General features: G+C 46.4%; 1 protein-coding gene across 2 annotated transcripts in view; it reads right to left on the bottom strand.

Annotated features, from left to right (window-relative positions):
* The window catches only part of LOC126281657 (tyrosine-protein kinase Btk29A), a 790079-nt gene that overhangs the window by 327483 nt on the left and 443013 nt on the right, over nt 1-19583 (bottom strand). For both annotated transcript variants that reach the window (XM_049980798.1, XM_049980797.1), the window contains one exon: nt 10904-11125. In XM_049980798.1, the coding sequence (XP_049836755.1) occupies nt 10904-11125 (222 nt within the window). The remainder of the gene's footprint in view (nt 1-10903; nt 11126-19583) is intronic.

Raw genomic sequence — 19583 nt, 5'->3', positions numbered from 1 at the left:
CACACTTTTCCACTAAAAGTGAGTGATAATATAGTAGTTTACAAATAAACAATTACTCCAAGATATTCCATTTTGCTAATCTAAAAATACTCCACTGGCCATTAAAATTGCTACACCAAGAAGAAATGCAGATGATAAACGGATATTCATTGGACAGATATATTATACTAGAACTAAAATGTGATTACATTTTCACGAAATTTGGGTGCATAGATCCTGAGAAACCAGTACCCAGAACAACTACCTCTGGCTGTAATAACGGCCTTGATACACCTGGGCAATGCGTCAAACAGAGCTTGGATGGCGTGTACAGGTACAGCTGCCCATGCAGCTTCAACACGATACCACAGTCCAGTAAGAGAAGTGACTGGCGTATTGTGACGAGCCAGTTGCTTGGCCACCATTGACGAGACATTTTCAATTGGTAAGAGATCTGGAGAATGTGCTAGCCAGCGCAGCAGTCGAACATTTTCTGTATCCAGAAAAGCCCGTACAGGACCTGCAACAAGCGATTGTGCATTATCATGGTGAAATGTAGGGTTTCTCAGGGATCGAATGAAGGGTAGAGCCACGGGTCGTAACACATCTGAAATGTAACGTCCACTGTTAAAAAAGTGCCATTAGTGTGAACAAGAGGTGGCCCAGAAGTGTAACCAATGGCACCCCATTCTATCACGCCGGTTCATACGCCAGTATGGCGATGACGAATACACGCTTCCAATGTGCGTTCACCGCGATGTCCCCGAACATGGATGCGACTTTCTCGATGTTGTAAACAGAATCTGGATTCATCCGAAAAAATGACATTTTGCCATTCGTGCACCCAGGTTCGTCTTTGAGTACACCATCGCAGGCGCTCCTGTTTGTGATGCAGCGTAATGGGTAACCGCAGCCATGGTCTCTGAGCTGATAGTCCACGCTGCTGCAAACGTCGTCGAACTGTTCCAGCAGATGGTTGTTGTCTTGCAAACGTCCCCTGATGACTCAGGGATCGAGACGTGGCTGCACGATCAGTTACAAACATGCGGATAAGATGCCTGTCATATCGACTACTAGTGATACGAGGCCGTTGGGATCCAGCACGGCGTTCCGTATTGCCCTACCGAACCCACCGATTCCATAATCCGACCTTTATCAAAGTCGGAAACGTGATAGCACGCATTTCGCCGCCTTACACGAGGCATCACAACAACGTTTCACCAGGCAACGCCGGTCAACTGCTGCTTGTGTATGAGAAATCGGTTGGAAACTTTCCTCATGTCGTTGTAAGTGTCATCACCGGCGCCAACCTTGCGTGAATCCTCTGAAAAGCATTTTCTTCCTGTCGGTTACATTTCTCGTCTGTAGCACGTCATCTTTGTGGTGTGGCAATTTTAATGGCCAGTAGTGTACATCTTCTCTCACATATATCTTTTCATGTGTTAAGCATAGAGTGAGCTTTTCTTTAATTAAAGGAAATGAACAATTCCAATTCAGTCCAATACTTACTGTTTTCCTTCATTTAACACAATTATTTTAGCCACATTAAACGATATGTTAAAATGCAAGTAGCAATGTGACAAAGCATCCACAACTAAAATGTGGTAGTGTGTTTACATGGAGCGAAAATTCATTGTGGGAGATGGAATCCAGAAGCAAAACTCCCATACCCAGAATCGATATGGGATTGCTAGACTTCGAAGAGCAGTTGAACGGAATGGACAGTGTCTTGAAAGGAGGGTATAAGATGAACATCAACAAAAGCAAAACGAGGATCATGGAATGTAGTCGAATGAAGTCGGGTGATGCTGAGGGAATTAGGTTAGGAAATGAGATACTTAAAGTAGTAAAAGAGTTCTGCTATTTGGGGAGCAAAATAACTGATGATGGTCGAAGTAGAGAGGATATAAAATGTAGACTGGCAATGGCAAGGAAAGCGTTTCTGAAGAAGAAAAATTTGTTAACATCAAGTATAGATTTAAATGTCAGGAAGTCTTTTCTGAAAGTATTTGTATGGAGTGTAGCCATGTATGGCAGTGAAACGTGGACGATAAATAGTTTAGACAAGAAGAGAATAGAAGCTTTCGCAATGTGGTGCTACAGAAGAATGCTGACAATTAGATGGGTAGATCACATAACTAATGAGGAGGTATTGAATAGAATTGGGGAGAAGAGGAGTTTGTGGCACAACGTGAATTGAAGAAGGGATCGGTAGGTAGGACATGTTCTGAGACATCGAGGGATCACCAATTTAGTATTGGAGGACAGCGTGGAGGGTAAAAATCGTAGAGGGAGACCAAGAGATGAATACACTAAGCAGATTCAGAAGGATGCAGGTTGCAGTAGGTACTGGGAGATGAAGAAGCTTGCATAGGATAGAGTAGCATGGAGAGCTGCATCAAACCACTCTCAGGACTGAAGATCACAACAACAACAATAACAACAACAGATTCAGGTAGAACCAGTGCCAGAAAAAGTGAACCAGAAGCACAAATCAGTTTCCCAACCCAGAGAGCCTTAATTGTTTGTGCGATGTTTTGTGTTCCCAGTGTCACACATCTTATGTCGAATCTTAAGTAAGGTATGTGGTTGGGCGCCTAACTCTCAGGCAATTTAATGGACTCTGTTTTAGCGAGGGTGTTTCTTTTACTAAGGGATAACATTCTAGGGTAACTCCTCACTTAGGCAAAAAGTATCTATTGGAAGAAAAGAAAATAATTAGAATTATTTTAGTCATGTCATCTGATTAAACAATTCGGAAGATTAACCACAGATGCTACAAGAGAGGCACTGGGAGTCATGGACAGGTTTACTACCGAAATTCCAATCTTAAGTTCCAGAAAGACTCAGACAACATATTACTTCCTCCCAGATGCGAAGAAAACCAGAGGGCTAAATTGTCTCCCTCTGCGACAGAAGTAGGTCAGATATGTGTTATGGAAATTCATTGATTCTAGCTTTGAATAGAGAAGAGAATATACTTCTGCCTGCACACAGTAAGACGAGCAATATATTACTGTTTGTGTGAAGTATACTTTAAACACTATGCAGGATGCCATTGGGGGGGGGGGGGGGGGGTGAGGAGCCTCGGAATAAAAGTTCTTCGAGGCTTCTCCTCCCCACCGACATTACTTCATTACTGCAGTCTTAGTATGTGGTGCCGGTGTTTATTTACTTTGATTGTTGTGTTGTTTGTTTGTGACTGTGTTGTGGCATGCAGTGTCATACATTGTTGGTTTTGGTCCCTTACATGTTGATCCCTTCTGAGTCATGTTCACTTAGTGTTCCTTCCTCGGTATCAGAATCTGTTGTCGTGTTTGTGTCCTCCCATGTGGTTTGTTGTGTTGTTTGTGCTTGTCTACGCCTTCTTCCATATGGGCTTTGGCGCTTTTACTCTTCGTGCAGAGCGTTCAACACAATATCGGCTACATTATTTATTGTGTTCCAGTCATCGGGATTACATATTATTCTGGCGATGTCATTGTCATTCTGTATAGGTCTCACTTGTGCTAGCGTGTTGCACAGCAGTGTGACATGTTCTGGTGTCCTAGTTTCTCCGCATACACATACTTCATCGTTAGTTAGTCCCATACGATTTAAATGTACGGGATACGGCCCGTGGCCTGTCAGGAAATGGACCATCCCCCGGCTTGGGTTGATAAGTTTCAGTTATAGTCTTTAGTGTACATCAGGAAAGAGAGAATGTACTCGGCTACCCTTATCGGATGCGTCCCACTCTCTCTGGCATGTTTGAATCTGCCATTGTTTCATTTGTGTTTTGTTCATAATGTTGGTTCCCGTAATTTCGTGACTTTATCGAGCCTGTCCCTCTTAAGCCAATCAAGTGCAGCTCTGTGACGTATTGTTACGTCTGTAGGACAGGTCCCCAGCACAACGCAAGTGCCTCTGGTGACATAGTGTTGAAGGCTCCACTCATTGTCAGGAGAACTCTACTTTGACCTCGTCTTGCAATTGTCTTGTTAGTCTGTATGTTCAGTCTGGGAGCCCAAGCAATTGCGGCGAAGCACGCGATGGATTCAAATACCGCAATGTGCTAGGTCCTTACCGTCTTAATAGGTAATTTGTATTGAGTTGTGTTTAGTCTTGCTATTTTGTGCATAACTTTGGAGGCTTTATTAATTGACTGTTTTATATGGTGGTTGAAAGTCTGTTTTTCGTCTAGATGCAGTCCGAGATAACGTGTGGCTTGCCTCTTCTGTATGCTTGTATTCGTCTGTAGTGTCCCTCTGAGCAGTAAATATACAGTTTTGTTGGGAGCTATTTTTAATTTATTTTCTTTGTACCAACTGTTGATTTTCTGAAGCAGTTGCGTGCCTTTTGTCTCTAGTTGGCTGGCATATGCGTAAGCCACCACACCTCTTACCCTGCCGTCACTGTCCAGGGTGTTCAGCAAGGGCTCGATTTGCGATACCCCAGAATACTGGTTCGCAGATCGAGCCCTCTGGACATCCGTTCGTTATTCTTTTGACAACCTTCCGTGTACCAGCCCTCAACTCCGCCACTCTCCCTCAGCAGTAGTCGAAGAGGTTATTCTAGAGGAAAGCTGATAGCCTCGTTTCCCTTAACCTGGCGAAGAGGGACGGCCACCACAAGTTGTCATAAGCCCCGGCTATGTCGATTAGAATGGCGGCCGCGTATTTGTCACTGATGCTATGTGTAACTGTCAGTGCTCGGTTGACGGCGTCTTCTATTGATCTACCTTCCCTGAAGCCGAACTGGTGGGGCGTTACGCCGAGGTGGCGCCTGAGCGATTGTAAACGGCCACACAGGAGCCTTTCTACATCTACATTTACACTCCGCAAGCCACCCAACGGTGTGTGGCGGAGGGCACTTTACGTGCCACTGTCATTACCTCCCTTTTCTGTTCCAGTCGTGTATGGTTCGCGGGAAGAACGACTGGCGGGAAGAACGACTGCCGGAAAGCCTCCTTGCGCGCTCGAATCTCTCTAATTTTACATTCGTGATCTCCTCAGGAGGTATAAGTAGGGGGGAAGCAATATATTCGACACCTCGTCCAGAAACGCACCCCCTCGAAACCTGGCGAGCAAGCTACACCGCAATGCAGAGCGCCTCTCTTGCAGAGTCTGCCACTTGAGTTTGCCAAACATCTCCGTAACACTATCACGCTTACCAAATAACCCTGTGACGAAACCATTGGTCAGTTTACTCAACAGCCAATAGCAAAACGACATTCTTCCGCGTCAGTCCGCGCTTTTCGTCCATAACCAATCGCAAAATAGTAAACCTAACGACTGCACTTTTTACCAACGTAATTATCTAACATGCTGAAGTTTTGCTTACGCATAAAGTTATTTACTATTGTTATTTATACCTGAAATAACTTTCCCTTTACCATAAACTTACTTTACAAATTTATTCCACAAAAAAAAAAAAAATGGTTCAAATGGCTGTGAGCACTATGAGACTTAACATCTATGGTCATCAGTCCCCTAGAACTTAGAACTACTTAAACGTAACTAACCTAAGGACATCACACAACACCCAGCCATCATGAGGCAGAGAAAATCCCTGATCCCGCCGGGAATCGAACCCGGGAACCCGGGCGTGGGAAGCGAGAACGCTACCGCACGACCACGAGATGCGGGCTCTATTCTACAAAAATCCCCTTTACCCATACCCATACTTCTTCGAAATGTTCCCACACTAAATCCTACTACATACCTCGCTAAACAATTATCTTCATATTAACCTTAAACCACACGCACGCATCATTCATACTGCTAAAACACATTTATAACATTTTACATACACAAAAAGACATAATAACACTTTATAAATATACTAGAACAGTTTATGAAAAACATTCTATTACTTTAGTGCACTATAGTGGGCACAATCGAAACTAAAATCACAGTCCCCCTATCCAATATTTATCTCTATCAGCTGATACTTAAACTACGTGCGCGTCCAGTCTCGCGTCACCATCTGTCACTATCGAGCTCTTAGACACATCTCCCACTTAACCGCCTCCGAAGCAGGATCGGTATACGGCGCTACGCTTCAATTTGTACAAGATAACTGCTTCAAGCCAGCCTTTGGATCGAAGACTGCAACGTGTCGTGTTGTGTACGTCCTGAGGCCTTTAACTCGCAGTATATGCCGACTGCCCGCAGGTGGTTTCTCAAGGTTTACAGTTACCAGAAAACTGGTGAGCTAAAAGTGTTTGATGGGTGCTTTCAAAGGCTGGAGAGGTGCGACGGGAGATGTGCAATGTTATTTCGGTGGGGGAAAAAAAAGCGCTGCGCTTTATTGAGTGGCTGAAGCCTTTGGGTGGCAGCAGCTTTTCAGTAGAGTGGAGATTTCGTGGTGTGGTGCTGGCCACTGCCCGATTACAGACAATGCTGACAGCCGCGGCACGGCGTGGCTGGCTCACAGAACCCGCCAGCCCGCACACGGCGGAGATGAAGTTTCCGGCCTCGTCAGTACCGCCGTCCATCGGCCGCTCAGCCGCTGAGAGGGGCGAGCTCGTCGCTGCCTCTGTGAGCCAGCGAGCCTGTTCCAGAGCCACTGCCACCCAACTAGCACAGCAGAATATCCTCTGAACAGGCTCCTCGCGGGTGACGACCCCACACAACACGAGCGACACCACGCTGACGTAAGAGAGGTCATGAGGCGAACGTACATCAGTGACAGTGTAACCATGCCGTTCGCGCGAGAAGTCGCGATGGCAGTCGGCAGGCTTAAAAACCGAAAAGCACCCGGCCTAGACAGAATACTTTCAGAAACATTAAAACAAACAGTAACACAAATCACACCTTTTCTTACTAACATGTTCAACGAGGCACTACTAACAGGCAGAATTCCAAACTTCTGGAAAACTGCTAATGTAGTAATAATCAGGAAATCACCTGCTAATGTAGTAATAATCAGGAAATCACAAGACAAAGAGCCAACAGATCCCAAAATGGCCGCTATCGACAGGGGATCTCAAGTTGATTCCGTATTTCTAGATTTCCGGAAAGCTTTTGACACCGTTCCTCACAAGCGCCTTCTAATCAAGCTGCAGGCCTATGGGGTATCGTCTCAGTTGTGCGACTGGCTTCGTGATTTCCTGTCGGGAAGGTCGCAGTTCATAGTAATAGACGGCAAATCATCGAGTAAAACTGAAGTGATATCAGGTGTTCCCCAGGGAAGCGTCCTGGACCTCTGCTGTTCCTGATCTACACTCCTGGAAATTGAAATAAGAACACTGTGAATTCATTGTCCCAGGAAGGGGTAACTTTATTGACACATTCCTGGGGTCAGATACATCACATGATCACACTGACAGAACCACAGGCACATAGACACAGGCAACAGAGAATGCACAATGTCGGCACTAGTACAGTGTATATCCACCTTTCGCAGCAATGCAGGCTGCTATTCTCCTATGGAGACGATCGTAGAGATGCTGGATGTAGTCCTGTGGAACGGCTTGCCATGCCATTTCCACCTGGCGCCTCAGTTGGACCAGCGTTCGTGCTGGACGTGCAGACCGCGTGAGACGACGCTTCATCCAGTCCCAAACATGCTCAATGGGGGACAGATCCGGAGATCTTGCTGGCCAGGGTAGTTGACTTACACCTTCTAGAGCACGTTGGGTGGCACGGGATACATGCGGACGTGCATTGTCCTGTTGGAACAGCAAGTTCCCTTGCCGGTCTAGGAATGGTAGAACGATGGGTTCGATGACGGTTTGGACGTACCGTGCGCTATTCAGTGTCCCCTCGACGATCACCAGAGGTGTACGGCCAGTGTAGGAGATCGCTCCCCACACCACGATGCCGGGTGTTGGCCCTGTGTGCCTCGGTCGTATGCAGTCCTGATTGTGGCGCTCACCTCCACGGCGTCAAACACGCATACGACCATCATTGGCACCAAGGCAGAAGCGACTCTCATCGCTGAAGACGACACGTCTCCATTCGTCCCTCCATTCACGCCTGTCGCGACACCACTGGAGGCGGGCTGCACGATGTTGGGGCGTGAGAGGAAGACGTCCTAACGGTGTGCGGGACCGTAGCCCAGCTTCATGGAGACGGTTGCGAATGGTCCTCGCCGATACCCCAGGAGCAACAGTGTCCCTAATTTGCTGGGAAGTGGCGGTGCGGTCCCCTTCGGCACTGCGTAGGATCCTACGGTCTTGGCGTGCATCCGTGCGACGCTGCGGTCCGGTCCCAGGTCGACGGGCACGTGCACCTTCCGCCGACCACTGGCGACAACATCGATGTACTGTGGAGACCTCACGCCCCACGTGTTGAGCAATTCGGCGGTACGTCCAGCCGGCCTCCCGCATGCCCACTATACGCCCTCTCTCAAAGTCCGTCAACTGCACATACGGTTCACGTCCACGCTGTCGCGGCATGCTACGAGTGTTGAAGACTGCGATGGAGCTCCGTATGCCACGGCAAACTGGCTGACACTGACGGCGGCGGTGCACAAATACTGCGCAGCTAGCGCCAATCGACGGCCAACACCGCGGTTCCTGGTGTGTCCGCTGTGCCGTGCGTGTGATCATTGCCCGTACAGCCCTCTCACCGTGTCCGGAGCAGGTATGGTGGGTCTGACACACCGGTGTCAATGTGTTCCTTTTTCCATTTCCAGGAGTGTATATAAATGACCTGGGTGACAATCTGAGCAGTTCTCTTCGGTTGTTCGCAGATGATGCTGTAATTTACCGTCTACTAAGGTCATCCGAAGACCAGTATCAGTTGCAAAGCGATTTAGAAAAGATTGCTGTATGGTGTGGCAGGTGGCAGTTGACGCTAAATAACGAAAAGTGTGAGGTGATCCACATGACTTCCAAAAGAAATCCGTTGGAATTCGATTACTCGAAAAATAGTACGATTCTCAAGGTTGTCAATTCAACTAAGTACCTGGGTGTTAAGATTACGGACAACTTCAGTTGGAAAGACCACATAGATAATATTGTGGGGAAGGCGAGCCAAAGGTTGCGTTTCATTGGCAGGACACTTAGAAGATGCAACAAGTCTGCTAAAGAGACACCTTACACTACACTCGTTCGTCCTCTGTTAGAATATTGCTGCGCGGTGTGGGATTCTTACCAGGTGGGATTGACGGAGCACATCGAAAGGGTGCAAAAAAGGGCAGCTGGTTTTGTATTAACACGTAACAGCGGAGAGAGTGTGGCTGATATGATACGCAAATTGGGGTGGAAGTCATTACAGCAAAGACGTTTTTAGTCGCGGCGAGACCTATTTACGAAATTTCAGTCACCAACTTTCTCTTCCGAATGCGAAAATATTTTGTTGAGCCCAACCTACATAGGTAGGAATGTTCATCAAAATAAAATAAGAGAAATCAGAGCTCGAACAGAAAGGTTTAGGTGTTCGTTTTTCCCGCGCGCTGTTCGGGAGTGGAATGGTAGAGAGATAGTATGATTGTGGTTCGATGAACCCTCTGCCAAGCACTGAAATGTGAATTGCAGAGTAATCATATAGATGTAGATGTCTGGGATGCAATAAGCTACAACTGTCGTTTTGGTGTTACTGGAGGTGACGCTAACCACGGCTCGGAATGTGCAGAATGTTATAGATCCATTCCTTTGCCATTGTTGCAGCAGGAAAGTGTTGTGTTGTTCCAGTAGGATAACACTCGTCCACAAACTGCCCGTGAAAATCAATGTGCTTTGCAAGACGTGCAGAAACTTCCCTGGCCAACACAATCTTCGGACTTGTCTCCATTTCACCATGTGTAAGATACGATGACGCGAGATGTGACTCTCACAGAACTACGCGACCAGGTTGAGCAGGCGCGACAGTACTCGTCATCTGTACGATCTACTGGATATCAGATTATTGCCTGCATTGCAGCCAGTGGACGCTACTCGTGGGTGTTTCAGAATGGATTGATACCTGTTATCTCAGAATCGCTTGTGCTATTGATCTGTAAATGTAATCATTCATGTATTCCGTAAGGACTGTTGTAACAGTCTCTTAAACATTCTCGGCAAGGTACTAGTAGATAGTGTCGGAAGTTCAAGCGGCTTTTCGCTGATGATGCTGTAGTATACAGAGAAGTTGCAGCATTAGAAAATTGTAGCGAAATGCAGGAAGATCTGCACCGGATAGGTACTTGGTGCAGGGAGTGGCAACTGACCCTTAACATAGACAAATGTAATGTATTGCGAGTACACAGAAAGGAGGATTCTTTATTGTGTGATTATATGATAGCGAAACAAACACTGGTAGCAGTTACTTCTTTAAAATATCTGGGAGTGTGCTTGCGGAACGATTTGAAGTGGAATGATCGTATAAAATTAATTGTTGGTAAGGCGGGTAGCACGTTGAGATTCATTGGGAGAGTCCTTAGAGAATGTAGTGTATCAACAAAGGAGGTGGCTTACAAAACACTCGTTCGACCTATGCTTGAATATTGCTCACTAGTGTGGGATCGATACCAGGTAGGGTTGACGTAGGAGATAGAGAATATCCAAAGAAGATCGGCGCGTTTCATCACAGGGTTATTTGTTAAGCGTTACGGAGATGTTTAGCAAACTCAAGTGGCAGACTCTGCAAGAGAGATGCTCTGTATTGCGGTGTAGCTTGCTGTCCAGGTTTCGAGAGGGTGCGTTTCTGGATGAGGTATCAAGTATATTGTTTTCCCCGTACATAAACCTCCCGAGGTGATCACGAATGTAAAATTAGAGAGATTCGAGCGCGCACGGAGACTTTCGGACAGTCGTTCTTCCCGCGAACCACACGCGACTGGAACAGAAAAGGAAAGTGATGACAGCGGCACGTAAAGTGCCCTCAGCCACACACCGCTGGGTGGCTTGCGGAGTATAAATGCAGACGTAGATGTAGGTGAAGTGGCTGCACGGACAGGAGCGGCTAAGCGCGCTGTCGGCGAACGCGCGAGCAGCGAGCTGGCGCCGCGCACTCACCTAGCCGCAGCGGCGTGTGGTTGGCAGCCGAGAGGGACTCGGAGGAGCCGCGGCCGAGGGCGAGGGCGGGGGCGGCCGCGGGTCCGGGGGTCGCGTCCCAGGCGGAGCAGGGCTCGCAGCCGTCGCAGTGGCGGGCGGGCCCGCGGCAGCACGACCAGCGCTTGCCCGACCACAGGCCCGGGTGGAAGCGGCCGGCCGGCGTCGCGCCGCTGTCCTGGCACACTGCAACACCACCAGCCGCGCTGCACGTCACCCAATGAATGCCACGGGTCGGGCAGTAGCGTTGTGGTCCACCACACTATGCCGTTCCTAGCGTTTCGCCTGATGCTGCTTCGTAGGCGCACTCGATTTCACTGACACTTGACGACCGACGGGTCAGAGCTGTCGATAACTGGTGTGGTCCAAATTTACACGTGATGGGCAGACAAAATCCTCGTCAGAGATAGACGTCTACATTGGAACTACCGACAGAAGCGTGAGTACACAGGGTGAAAGGACATACGAGGTTGGCTGAAAAAAACAACATACAACGGTTTACCTACTAAGGTAAATAGAAAACAAAGCTTTTGTAGTCCTGTCTTCCTCAGTTGCGTGTAATATTACGGTATATTGATAATTTTTACTTATGGACCGTCTGACAGCAACTGAATAAAACACAACATGTGATAAATGAACAAACGCTCCCTACTACACTTAATAAAGGAGATGATAACATAAAACAAAAAAGTCTTCCCCACACCATCTGGACACACACACACACACACACACACACACACACACACACACACACACACACACACACACACACACACACACAGCCCACAAAAGAAAACACCAAAGTACAGACACAAACACAGCACAAAAAAATTATATCACACCAAAACACACACACACAAATGCATACACGAACGACCACACATACTTCAATAATTACACTCGTAAGTTTGGCAATAACATTCGATCTTTGGCAAAAACATTTGACAGTCGGCAACAGAAACCAAAACATTGCATTAAAACAAGCGTTCAGTTCATAGTGCTGTGGAATGTGGGAAAAAAAAACCGCAAATTGGCGTTCATAAGAAGAAGAAGAAGAAGACCACCACCGAAAATGCAACAGGAGCGTAATATGTAAGAAATTGTCCACGCAACCTGTAAGTACAGTTCAAAACATTACTACTTAATAGGAAATACCAACCGCCAGAACTGTTTATAGCCTATAGGCACAGTGACAAAACTGTAAATTAAATAGCTAACATATGTACATATTCCAGGCCACGGATGATGCCTTGCAGAAAATAAAGGCGAAATGCGTATGGCACTAAAATTGTGTTTTATTCAGTTGCTGTCAGACGGTCCATAAGTAAAAATCATCAATATATCGTAAGAAAACAAAGCATTTTCTTCGTCAGGGAATCATGAAGTGAAGTTTTCCGGAACCAAATATTTTATCTGACTACAACTACATGGTCACAATTATTGAACTATATGGAAAAAAACGTAAAGTAGTTACAAACTACGGCGTGCACACACTTTATTCGATATGTAAACGTCACTACAGATATTCGGATTTAGTTCGTGACATGTTCGATGTGCCTTCCATCATTGCCGATGATGTGGCGCAGACGATTAGCGAAATTTTGCATCACCCGCTGAAGGGTCGAAACATCGACGCAATCGATGACCTCCTGAATGGCCGTTTTCAGCTCAGCAATGGCTGCGTTGTTTTGAGAGAGGAAACCACAGCCAGGTGATTAGTGTCATCGGATTAGGGAACGACGAGGAAGGACGTAGGCCGTGCCCTTTCAAAGGAACCATCGCGGCATTTCCCTGGAGCGATTTAGACAAATCACGGAGAACCTAAATCAGGATGGCCGGACGCGGGATAGAACCCTCGTCCTCCCGAATTCGAGTCCAGTGAGCTAACCGCTGCGCCAACTCGCTCGGTGGCTCAGCAATGGTTTTGGGGTTGTTGATTGGTTGGTTGTTTTGGGGATGGAGACCAGACGGCGAGGTCATCGGTCTTATCGGATTAGGGAAGGACGGGGAAGGAAGTCAGCCGTGCCCTTTGAAAGGCACCATCCCGGAATTTGCCTGGACTGATTTAGGGCAATCACGGAAACCCTAAATCAGGATGGTCGGACGCGGGATAGAACCCTCGTCCTCCCGAATGCGAGTCCAGTGTGCTAACCGCTGCGCCACCTCGTTCGGTTTTTGAGGTTATTGCTGTACATCTTGTCTTTAATAGAGCCCCACAAAAAGGAGTTGCATGTGTTCAAATCCGAAGAATATGACTGACAATCGAGGCCGATGCCAGTGGTCTCTGGGTACCCCAGCGCGAGAATGCGGTCCGCAAAGTGCTCCTCCAGGACATCCAACAGTCTCCTGCTTCGATTGAGACAAGCTCCGTCATGCACGATCCACATCTTGCCAAAATCAGGGTCACTTTGGATAATGGGGATAAAATCATCCTGCAAAACCTTTATGTCCTGTTCGGTAGTCACCAACCAATCAGGGAATATCGCACCCATTATTCTGTAACTGGGCATTGCGCACCAGTCAGTCACACGTTGAAAATGGAAAGACTTCTCAGTCGCGGAATGCGGATTTTCAGTCCCCCAAATGTACCAATTTTGCTGATTGACGAACCCATCCAAATGCAAGTGGGATTCGTCGCTAAACTACACATACTAAACATACTAATTCCCATCATGCCACGCGGGGGATCGTAGTTTGGACGTCCTAACGCAAACCGCTCAGAAGTTATGAAGATTGTATTTCATATAGTTCAGTAACTGTCACCCTCTATTTCTCCGTGGCTATGCAGAGAAGACTTCGAAATAACTCTAAGACAAAAAAAAGATAGAAGAAAAAAGAAAAAAAGGAAAATAAAACGACGCACCACGAATGAATAGCCCGAATGGGACGAAGATGTGATGTGCATGTAGCGACAAACAAATGATTACAATTTCAGAAAAATTGGTTGACTTATTGAAGAGAATGTTGTTGTGGTCTTTAGTCCTGACACTGGTTTGATGCAGCTCTCCATGCTACTCTATCCTGTGCAAGCTTCATCTCCCAGTGCCTATTGCAGCCTACATCCCTCTGAATCTGCTTAGTGTATTCATCTCTTGGTCTCACCCTACGATTTTTACCCTCCACACTACCCTCCAATACTAAATTGCTGATACCTCGATGTCTCAAAACATGTCCTACCAAACGATCCCTTCTTCTAGTCAATTTGTGCCATAAGCTCCTCTTCTCCCAAAGTCTATTCAATACAACCTCATTAGTTATGTGATCTACCCATCTAATCTTCAGCATTCTTCTGTAGCACCACATTTCGAAAGCTTCTATTCTCTTCTTGTCTAAACTAATAATCGTCCACGTTTCACTTCCATACATGGCTACATTCCATACGTATACTTTCAGAAACGACTTCCTGAAACTTAAATCTATACTCGATGTTAACAAATTTCTCTTCTTCAGAAACGCTGTCCTTGCCATTGCCAGTCTACACTTTATATCCTCTCTACTTCGACCATCATCAGTTATTTTGCTCCCCAAATAGCGAAACACCTTTACTACTTTAAGTGTGTCATTTCCTAATCTAATTCCGTGAGTATCACCAGACTTCATTCGACTAAAATCCATTATCCTTGTTTTGCTTTTCTTGATGTTCATCTTATACCCTCCTTTCAAGACACTGTCCATTCCGTTCAACTGGTCTTCCAAATCCTTTGCTGTCTCTGACAGACTTACAATGTCATCGACGAACCGCAACGTTTTCATTTCTTCCCCATGGATTTTAACACCTAATCCGAATTTTTCTTTGCTCAATATACAGATTGAATAACATGGTGGAGAGGCTACAACCCTGTCTCACTCCCTTCCCAACCACTGCTTCCCACCGAGCGAGGTGGAGCAGTGGTTAGACACTGGACTCGCATTCGGAAGGACGACGGTTAAATCCCGCGTCCGGCCATCCTGATTTAGGTTTTCCGTTATTTCTCTAGGCAAATGCCAGGATGGTTCCTCTGAAAGGGCACGGCCGTCTTCCTTCCCCGTCCTTCCCTAATCCGATGAGACCGATGACCACGCTGTCTGGTCTCCTTCCCTAAACCAACCAACCAACCACTGCTTCCCTTTCATGTTCTCCGACTCTTATTGCTGCCATCTGGTTTCTGTACAAGTTGTAAATAGCCTTTCGCTCCCTGTATTTTACCCTTGCCAACTTCAGAATTTGAAAGAGAGTATTCCAGTCAACACTGTCAAAAGCTTTCTCTACGTCTACAAATGCTAGAAACGTAGGTTTGCCTTTCCTTAATCGTTCTTCTAAGATAAGTCGTAAGGTCAGTATTGCCTCAAGTGTTCCAACATTTCTACGGAATCCAGACTGATCTTCCCCGAGGTTGGCTTCTACCAGTTTTTCCAATCGTGTAAGTATTTTGCAGCTGTGACTTATTAAACTGATAGTTCAGTAATTTTCAAATCTGTCAACACCTGCTTTCTTTGGGATTGGAATTATTATATTCTTCTTGAAGTCTGAGGGTATTTTGCCTGTCTCATACATCTTGCTCACCAGCTGGTAGAGTTTTGTCATGATTGGCTCTCCCAAGGCGGTCAGTAGTTCTAATGGAATGTTGTCTACTCCCGGGGCCTTGTTTCGACTCAGGTCTTTCAGTGCTCTGTCAAACTCTTCACGCAGTGTTATATCTCCCATTCCATCTTCATCTACGTCCTCTTCCATTTCCATAATATTGTCCTCAAGTACATCGCCCTTGTATAGATCCTCTATATACTCCTTCCACCTTTCTGCTTTATCTTCTTTGCTTAGAACTGGGTTTCCATCTGAGCTCTTGATGTTCATACTAGTGGCTCTCTTATCTCCAAAGATCTCTCTACTTTCCTGTAGGCAGTATCTATCTTACCCCTAGTGAGATAAGCCTCTACATCCTTACATTTGTCCTCTAGCCATCCCTGCTTAGCCATTTTGCACTGCCTGTCGAGCTCATTTCTGAGACGTTTGTATTCCTTTTTGCCTGCTACATTTTCTGCATTTTTATATTTATTTAAGAGAAATAGCTTCACAAATTGTGCAAGTCAACAGCGCGTTGGTCCACGTCGGGCCCTTGTGCAAGCAGTTATTCGGCTCGACATCTACAGACACACTGACTGGAGTAGAACTGTCTTCAGTGACGAGTCCCGCTTCGAATTGAGGCTTGACGACGAGCGGAGACGCGTCTGGAGTCGTGTCTAGTGGCAGTGGCAGGGGCGGTGGGGGGAGGAGGGGGGGGGGGGGGGGTGTTGGTGCTGGCCCGGCCACCGCCTGTGTGCGCTGCTTCACTCGACAGCGAGCACCCCTCTGGTTGCCATAGGCGGCAGTCTGACAGCACAGCGGTATGTCGAACGATGTTTTACCTCCCTTTTTTTTTTTTTTTTTGCCCTCGTTGGCAAGCCATCCTTGGCTAACATTTCGGCATCATAATGTCCGCCCGCACACGGCGAGAGTTTCTATTGCTCAGCTTTGTGCTTGCCAAGATCAAACTCTGCCAGCAACGTCGCCGAATCTCTCTCCACTTGAGCACATTGGAAGCATTATGAACACGGACCTCCAACCAGTTCCAGATTTGGACTATCTAAAGCGACAATCGGACAGAATTTACCACGATATCCCTCAACAGGACACCCAACAGCACTTCCGAGTCAATGCCGAGCGGTATAACTGCTTCCATAATGGCCATAGGTGGAGCAATGTGTTACTGCCTTGCTCAATTGGCGTATCTCTTCCCCTTGAATAAATTATGCAATTTTTCTGAAATTGTAATCATTTGTTTGTCTTTACAGGTACATCACATCTACCGATTTCCGTCCCTTCGTTGTGCCTCGTTTTTCTGTATATTTTCATAGTATTCAACTCGTTCTCCGACTTCCTGCCCGACAGTGAAAAAAAAAAAAAAGCTACAAAAACAGCTACCATTTAGTAACAAATTAAGGACGACATATTGTGTGTGTGGTCTTCAGTGCTGAGACGTTCGATGCAGCTCTATCCTGTTCAAGCTGCTTCATCTCCCAGGAACTACTGCAACCTACTTCCTTCTGAATCTGCTTAGTGTATTCATCTTTTGGGCTCCCTCTACAATTTTTACGCTCTACGCTGCCCTCCAATACTAAATTGGTAATCCCTTGATACCTCAGAACATGTGCTAGCAAACGATCCCTTCTTCTAGTCAAGTTGTGCCACAAGCTCCTCTTCTCCCCAATCCTATTCAATACCTCCTCATTAGTTATGTGATCTACCCATCTAACCTTCAGCATTCTTCTGTAGCACCACATTTCGAAAGCTTCTATTCTCTTCTTGTCAAAACTATTTACCGTCCATGTTTTACTTCCATACATGGCTACACTCCATACAAATACTTTCAGAAACGACTTCTTGACACTTAAATATATACTCGATGTTAACAAATTTTTCTTCTTCAGAAACGCTTTCCTTGCCATTGGCAGTCTACATTTTATATCCTCTCTACTTCGCCCATCATCAGTTATTTTGCTCTCCAAATAGCAAAACTCCTTTACTACTTTAAGTGTCTCATTTCCTAATCTAATACCCTCAGCATCACCCGACTTAATGCGACTACATTCCATTGTCCTCGTTTTGCTTTTGTTGAAGTTCATCTTATATCCTGCTTTCAAGACACTGTCCATTCCTTTCAACTGCTCTTCCAAGTCCTTTGCTGTCTCTGATAGAATTACAATGTCATCGGCGAACCTCAAAGTTTTTATTTCTTCTCCATGGATTTTAATGCCTACTCCGAATTTCTCTTTTGTTTCCTTCACTGCTTGCTCAATATACAGATTGAATATCATCGGGGAGAGGCTACAGCCCTGTCTCAGTCCCCCTCCAACCACTGCTTCCCTTTCGTATCCCTCGACTCTTAATATACAGTAATTAATCGCTTTTCCAGTATGTACCGTTTTGTGGGAGGTAAAGCCACAAGGTTACTACTCCGACATCTAACAAGGGCAATAAAATGTCGCTCTTCTCTAGACACTGCAGCCGCCAACCCGTCAGTCGGCGAGACTCGGCGGAAATATAAGCATCCCTCGCAGCTCTGGAAGAAACGTTAGGATCAGAAAAGTTTCACGCACCACGGCCATACGACTCGGACGCGTCACCAGCAGCAGTCAAGTTGTTTGGGATCCCTATCAGGTCGGATTGAGGGAGGACATAGAAGCAATTCAGAGGCGGGCTGCTAGATTTGTTACTGGTAGGTTTGATCATCACGCGAGTCTCTAGAGGAAAGGAGGCGTTCTATTCGGGAATCGCTACTGAGTAAATTTAGAGAACCAGCATTTGAGGCTGACTACAGTACAATTTTACTGCCGCCAACTTACATTTCGCGGAAAGACCACAAAGAAAGATAAGAGAGATTAGGGCTCGTACAGAGGCATATAGGCAGTCATTTTTCCCTCGTTCTGTTTGGGTGTGAAACAGGGAGAGAACATGCTAGTTGGGGTACGAGGTAGCCTCCGCTACGCACCGTGTGGTGGATTGCGGAGTGTGTATGTAGATGCAGAAGTACACGTGAGGCAGCGCGTGGCCCTAAAACCAGTGCCGTAAGCACGCGAAGGAAATTGGGGGGGGGGAAATGCCCCGGGGACCTCCCAGGACAAGTGGACTTCTACGACCCAAAGAAAGAATTCAAAAACAAAAAGTTGAAATAAGTTTTTCTGTCTCATGTCCATCTGCAAACATCTAAATATTCTACAAGGAGCGATCAAAAAATTTCCTTCAGATAGCGTTGCTGCAGAGTAAATGCAACGTAGTGCTACTAAGATTCGGTTATATGAGCATATACATGCAGGCAACGGATTAGTGTTTTTGCGATGTGCGTGCGGTAAATGCGCAAAAGGGAACTATGGGGACGTTATTACCAAATCTGTCGAAACAGGACCAACGTGGTGTTATTCTTTTCTTGGCCGCCGACGGACAATCGCAGGTACAAAACCATCGCAAAATAAAGAACGTGTGTGGGGCAGCATGTCTGTTGCAAACCAACGTTGTGGAACTGTGCGCCATCGGATGCTTCTGCTTCATGATAACGGACGTTCCCATACCGCAATTGCCGTATTGCAGAATTTACGCCAACTCAAATGCGAGATACTCCAACACCCGCCCAGCAGTCCCGGTCTCTCCAAAATGGTCCAAATGGCTCTGAGCGCTATGGGACTTAACATTTGAGGTCATCAGTCTCCTAGAACTTAGAACTACTTAAACCTAAGGACATCACACACAACCATGCCCGAGGCAGGATTCGAACCTGCGACCGTAGCGGTCGCGCGGTTCCAGACTGTAGCGCCTAGAACGGCCGGCAGTACTGGTCTCTCCTCTGATCGGCATACCGATTCTGGACTATACGGTGCAACCTTCGAACGAAAACTTTTTATCGTTCCTGAGATGCAGGTACACCTTCGCGAGTATTCTGAACTGTGTAACATTATGGGACTGCCCTACCACATTAAATCATTCACTAAGCGAGCAGTCGCTCGGCAACAGCTACAGTTAGCAAATAACGTCCTGTGGCGTGACGTGTGTATTGTGGAAGCGCCGTCAGAGATACATTGAGCTATTCACTTTGAAAGCCGCTGCGCGAAAGGCGGACAAAAGAACATTTTTACA

Source organism: Schistocerca gregaria, chromosome 7, assembly GCF_023897955.1.
Source record: "Schistocerca gregaria isolate iqSchGreg1 chromosome 7, iqSchGreg1.2, whole genome shotgun sequence".
NCBI classification, from domain to species: Eukaryota; Metazoa; Arthropoda; class Insecta; order Orthoptera; family Acrididae; genus Schistocerca; species Schistocerca gregaria.
The sequence above is the reverse complement of the archived record's forward strand: the minus strand, read 5'-3'. Positions and strand labels throughout refer to the sequence as shown.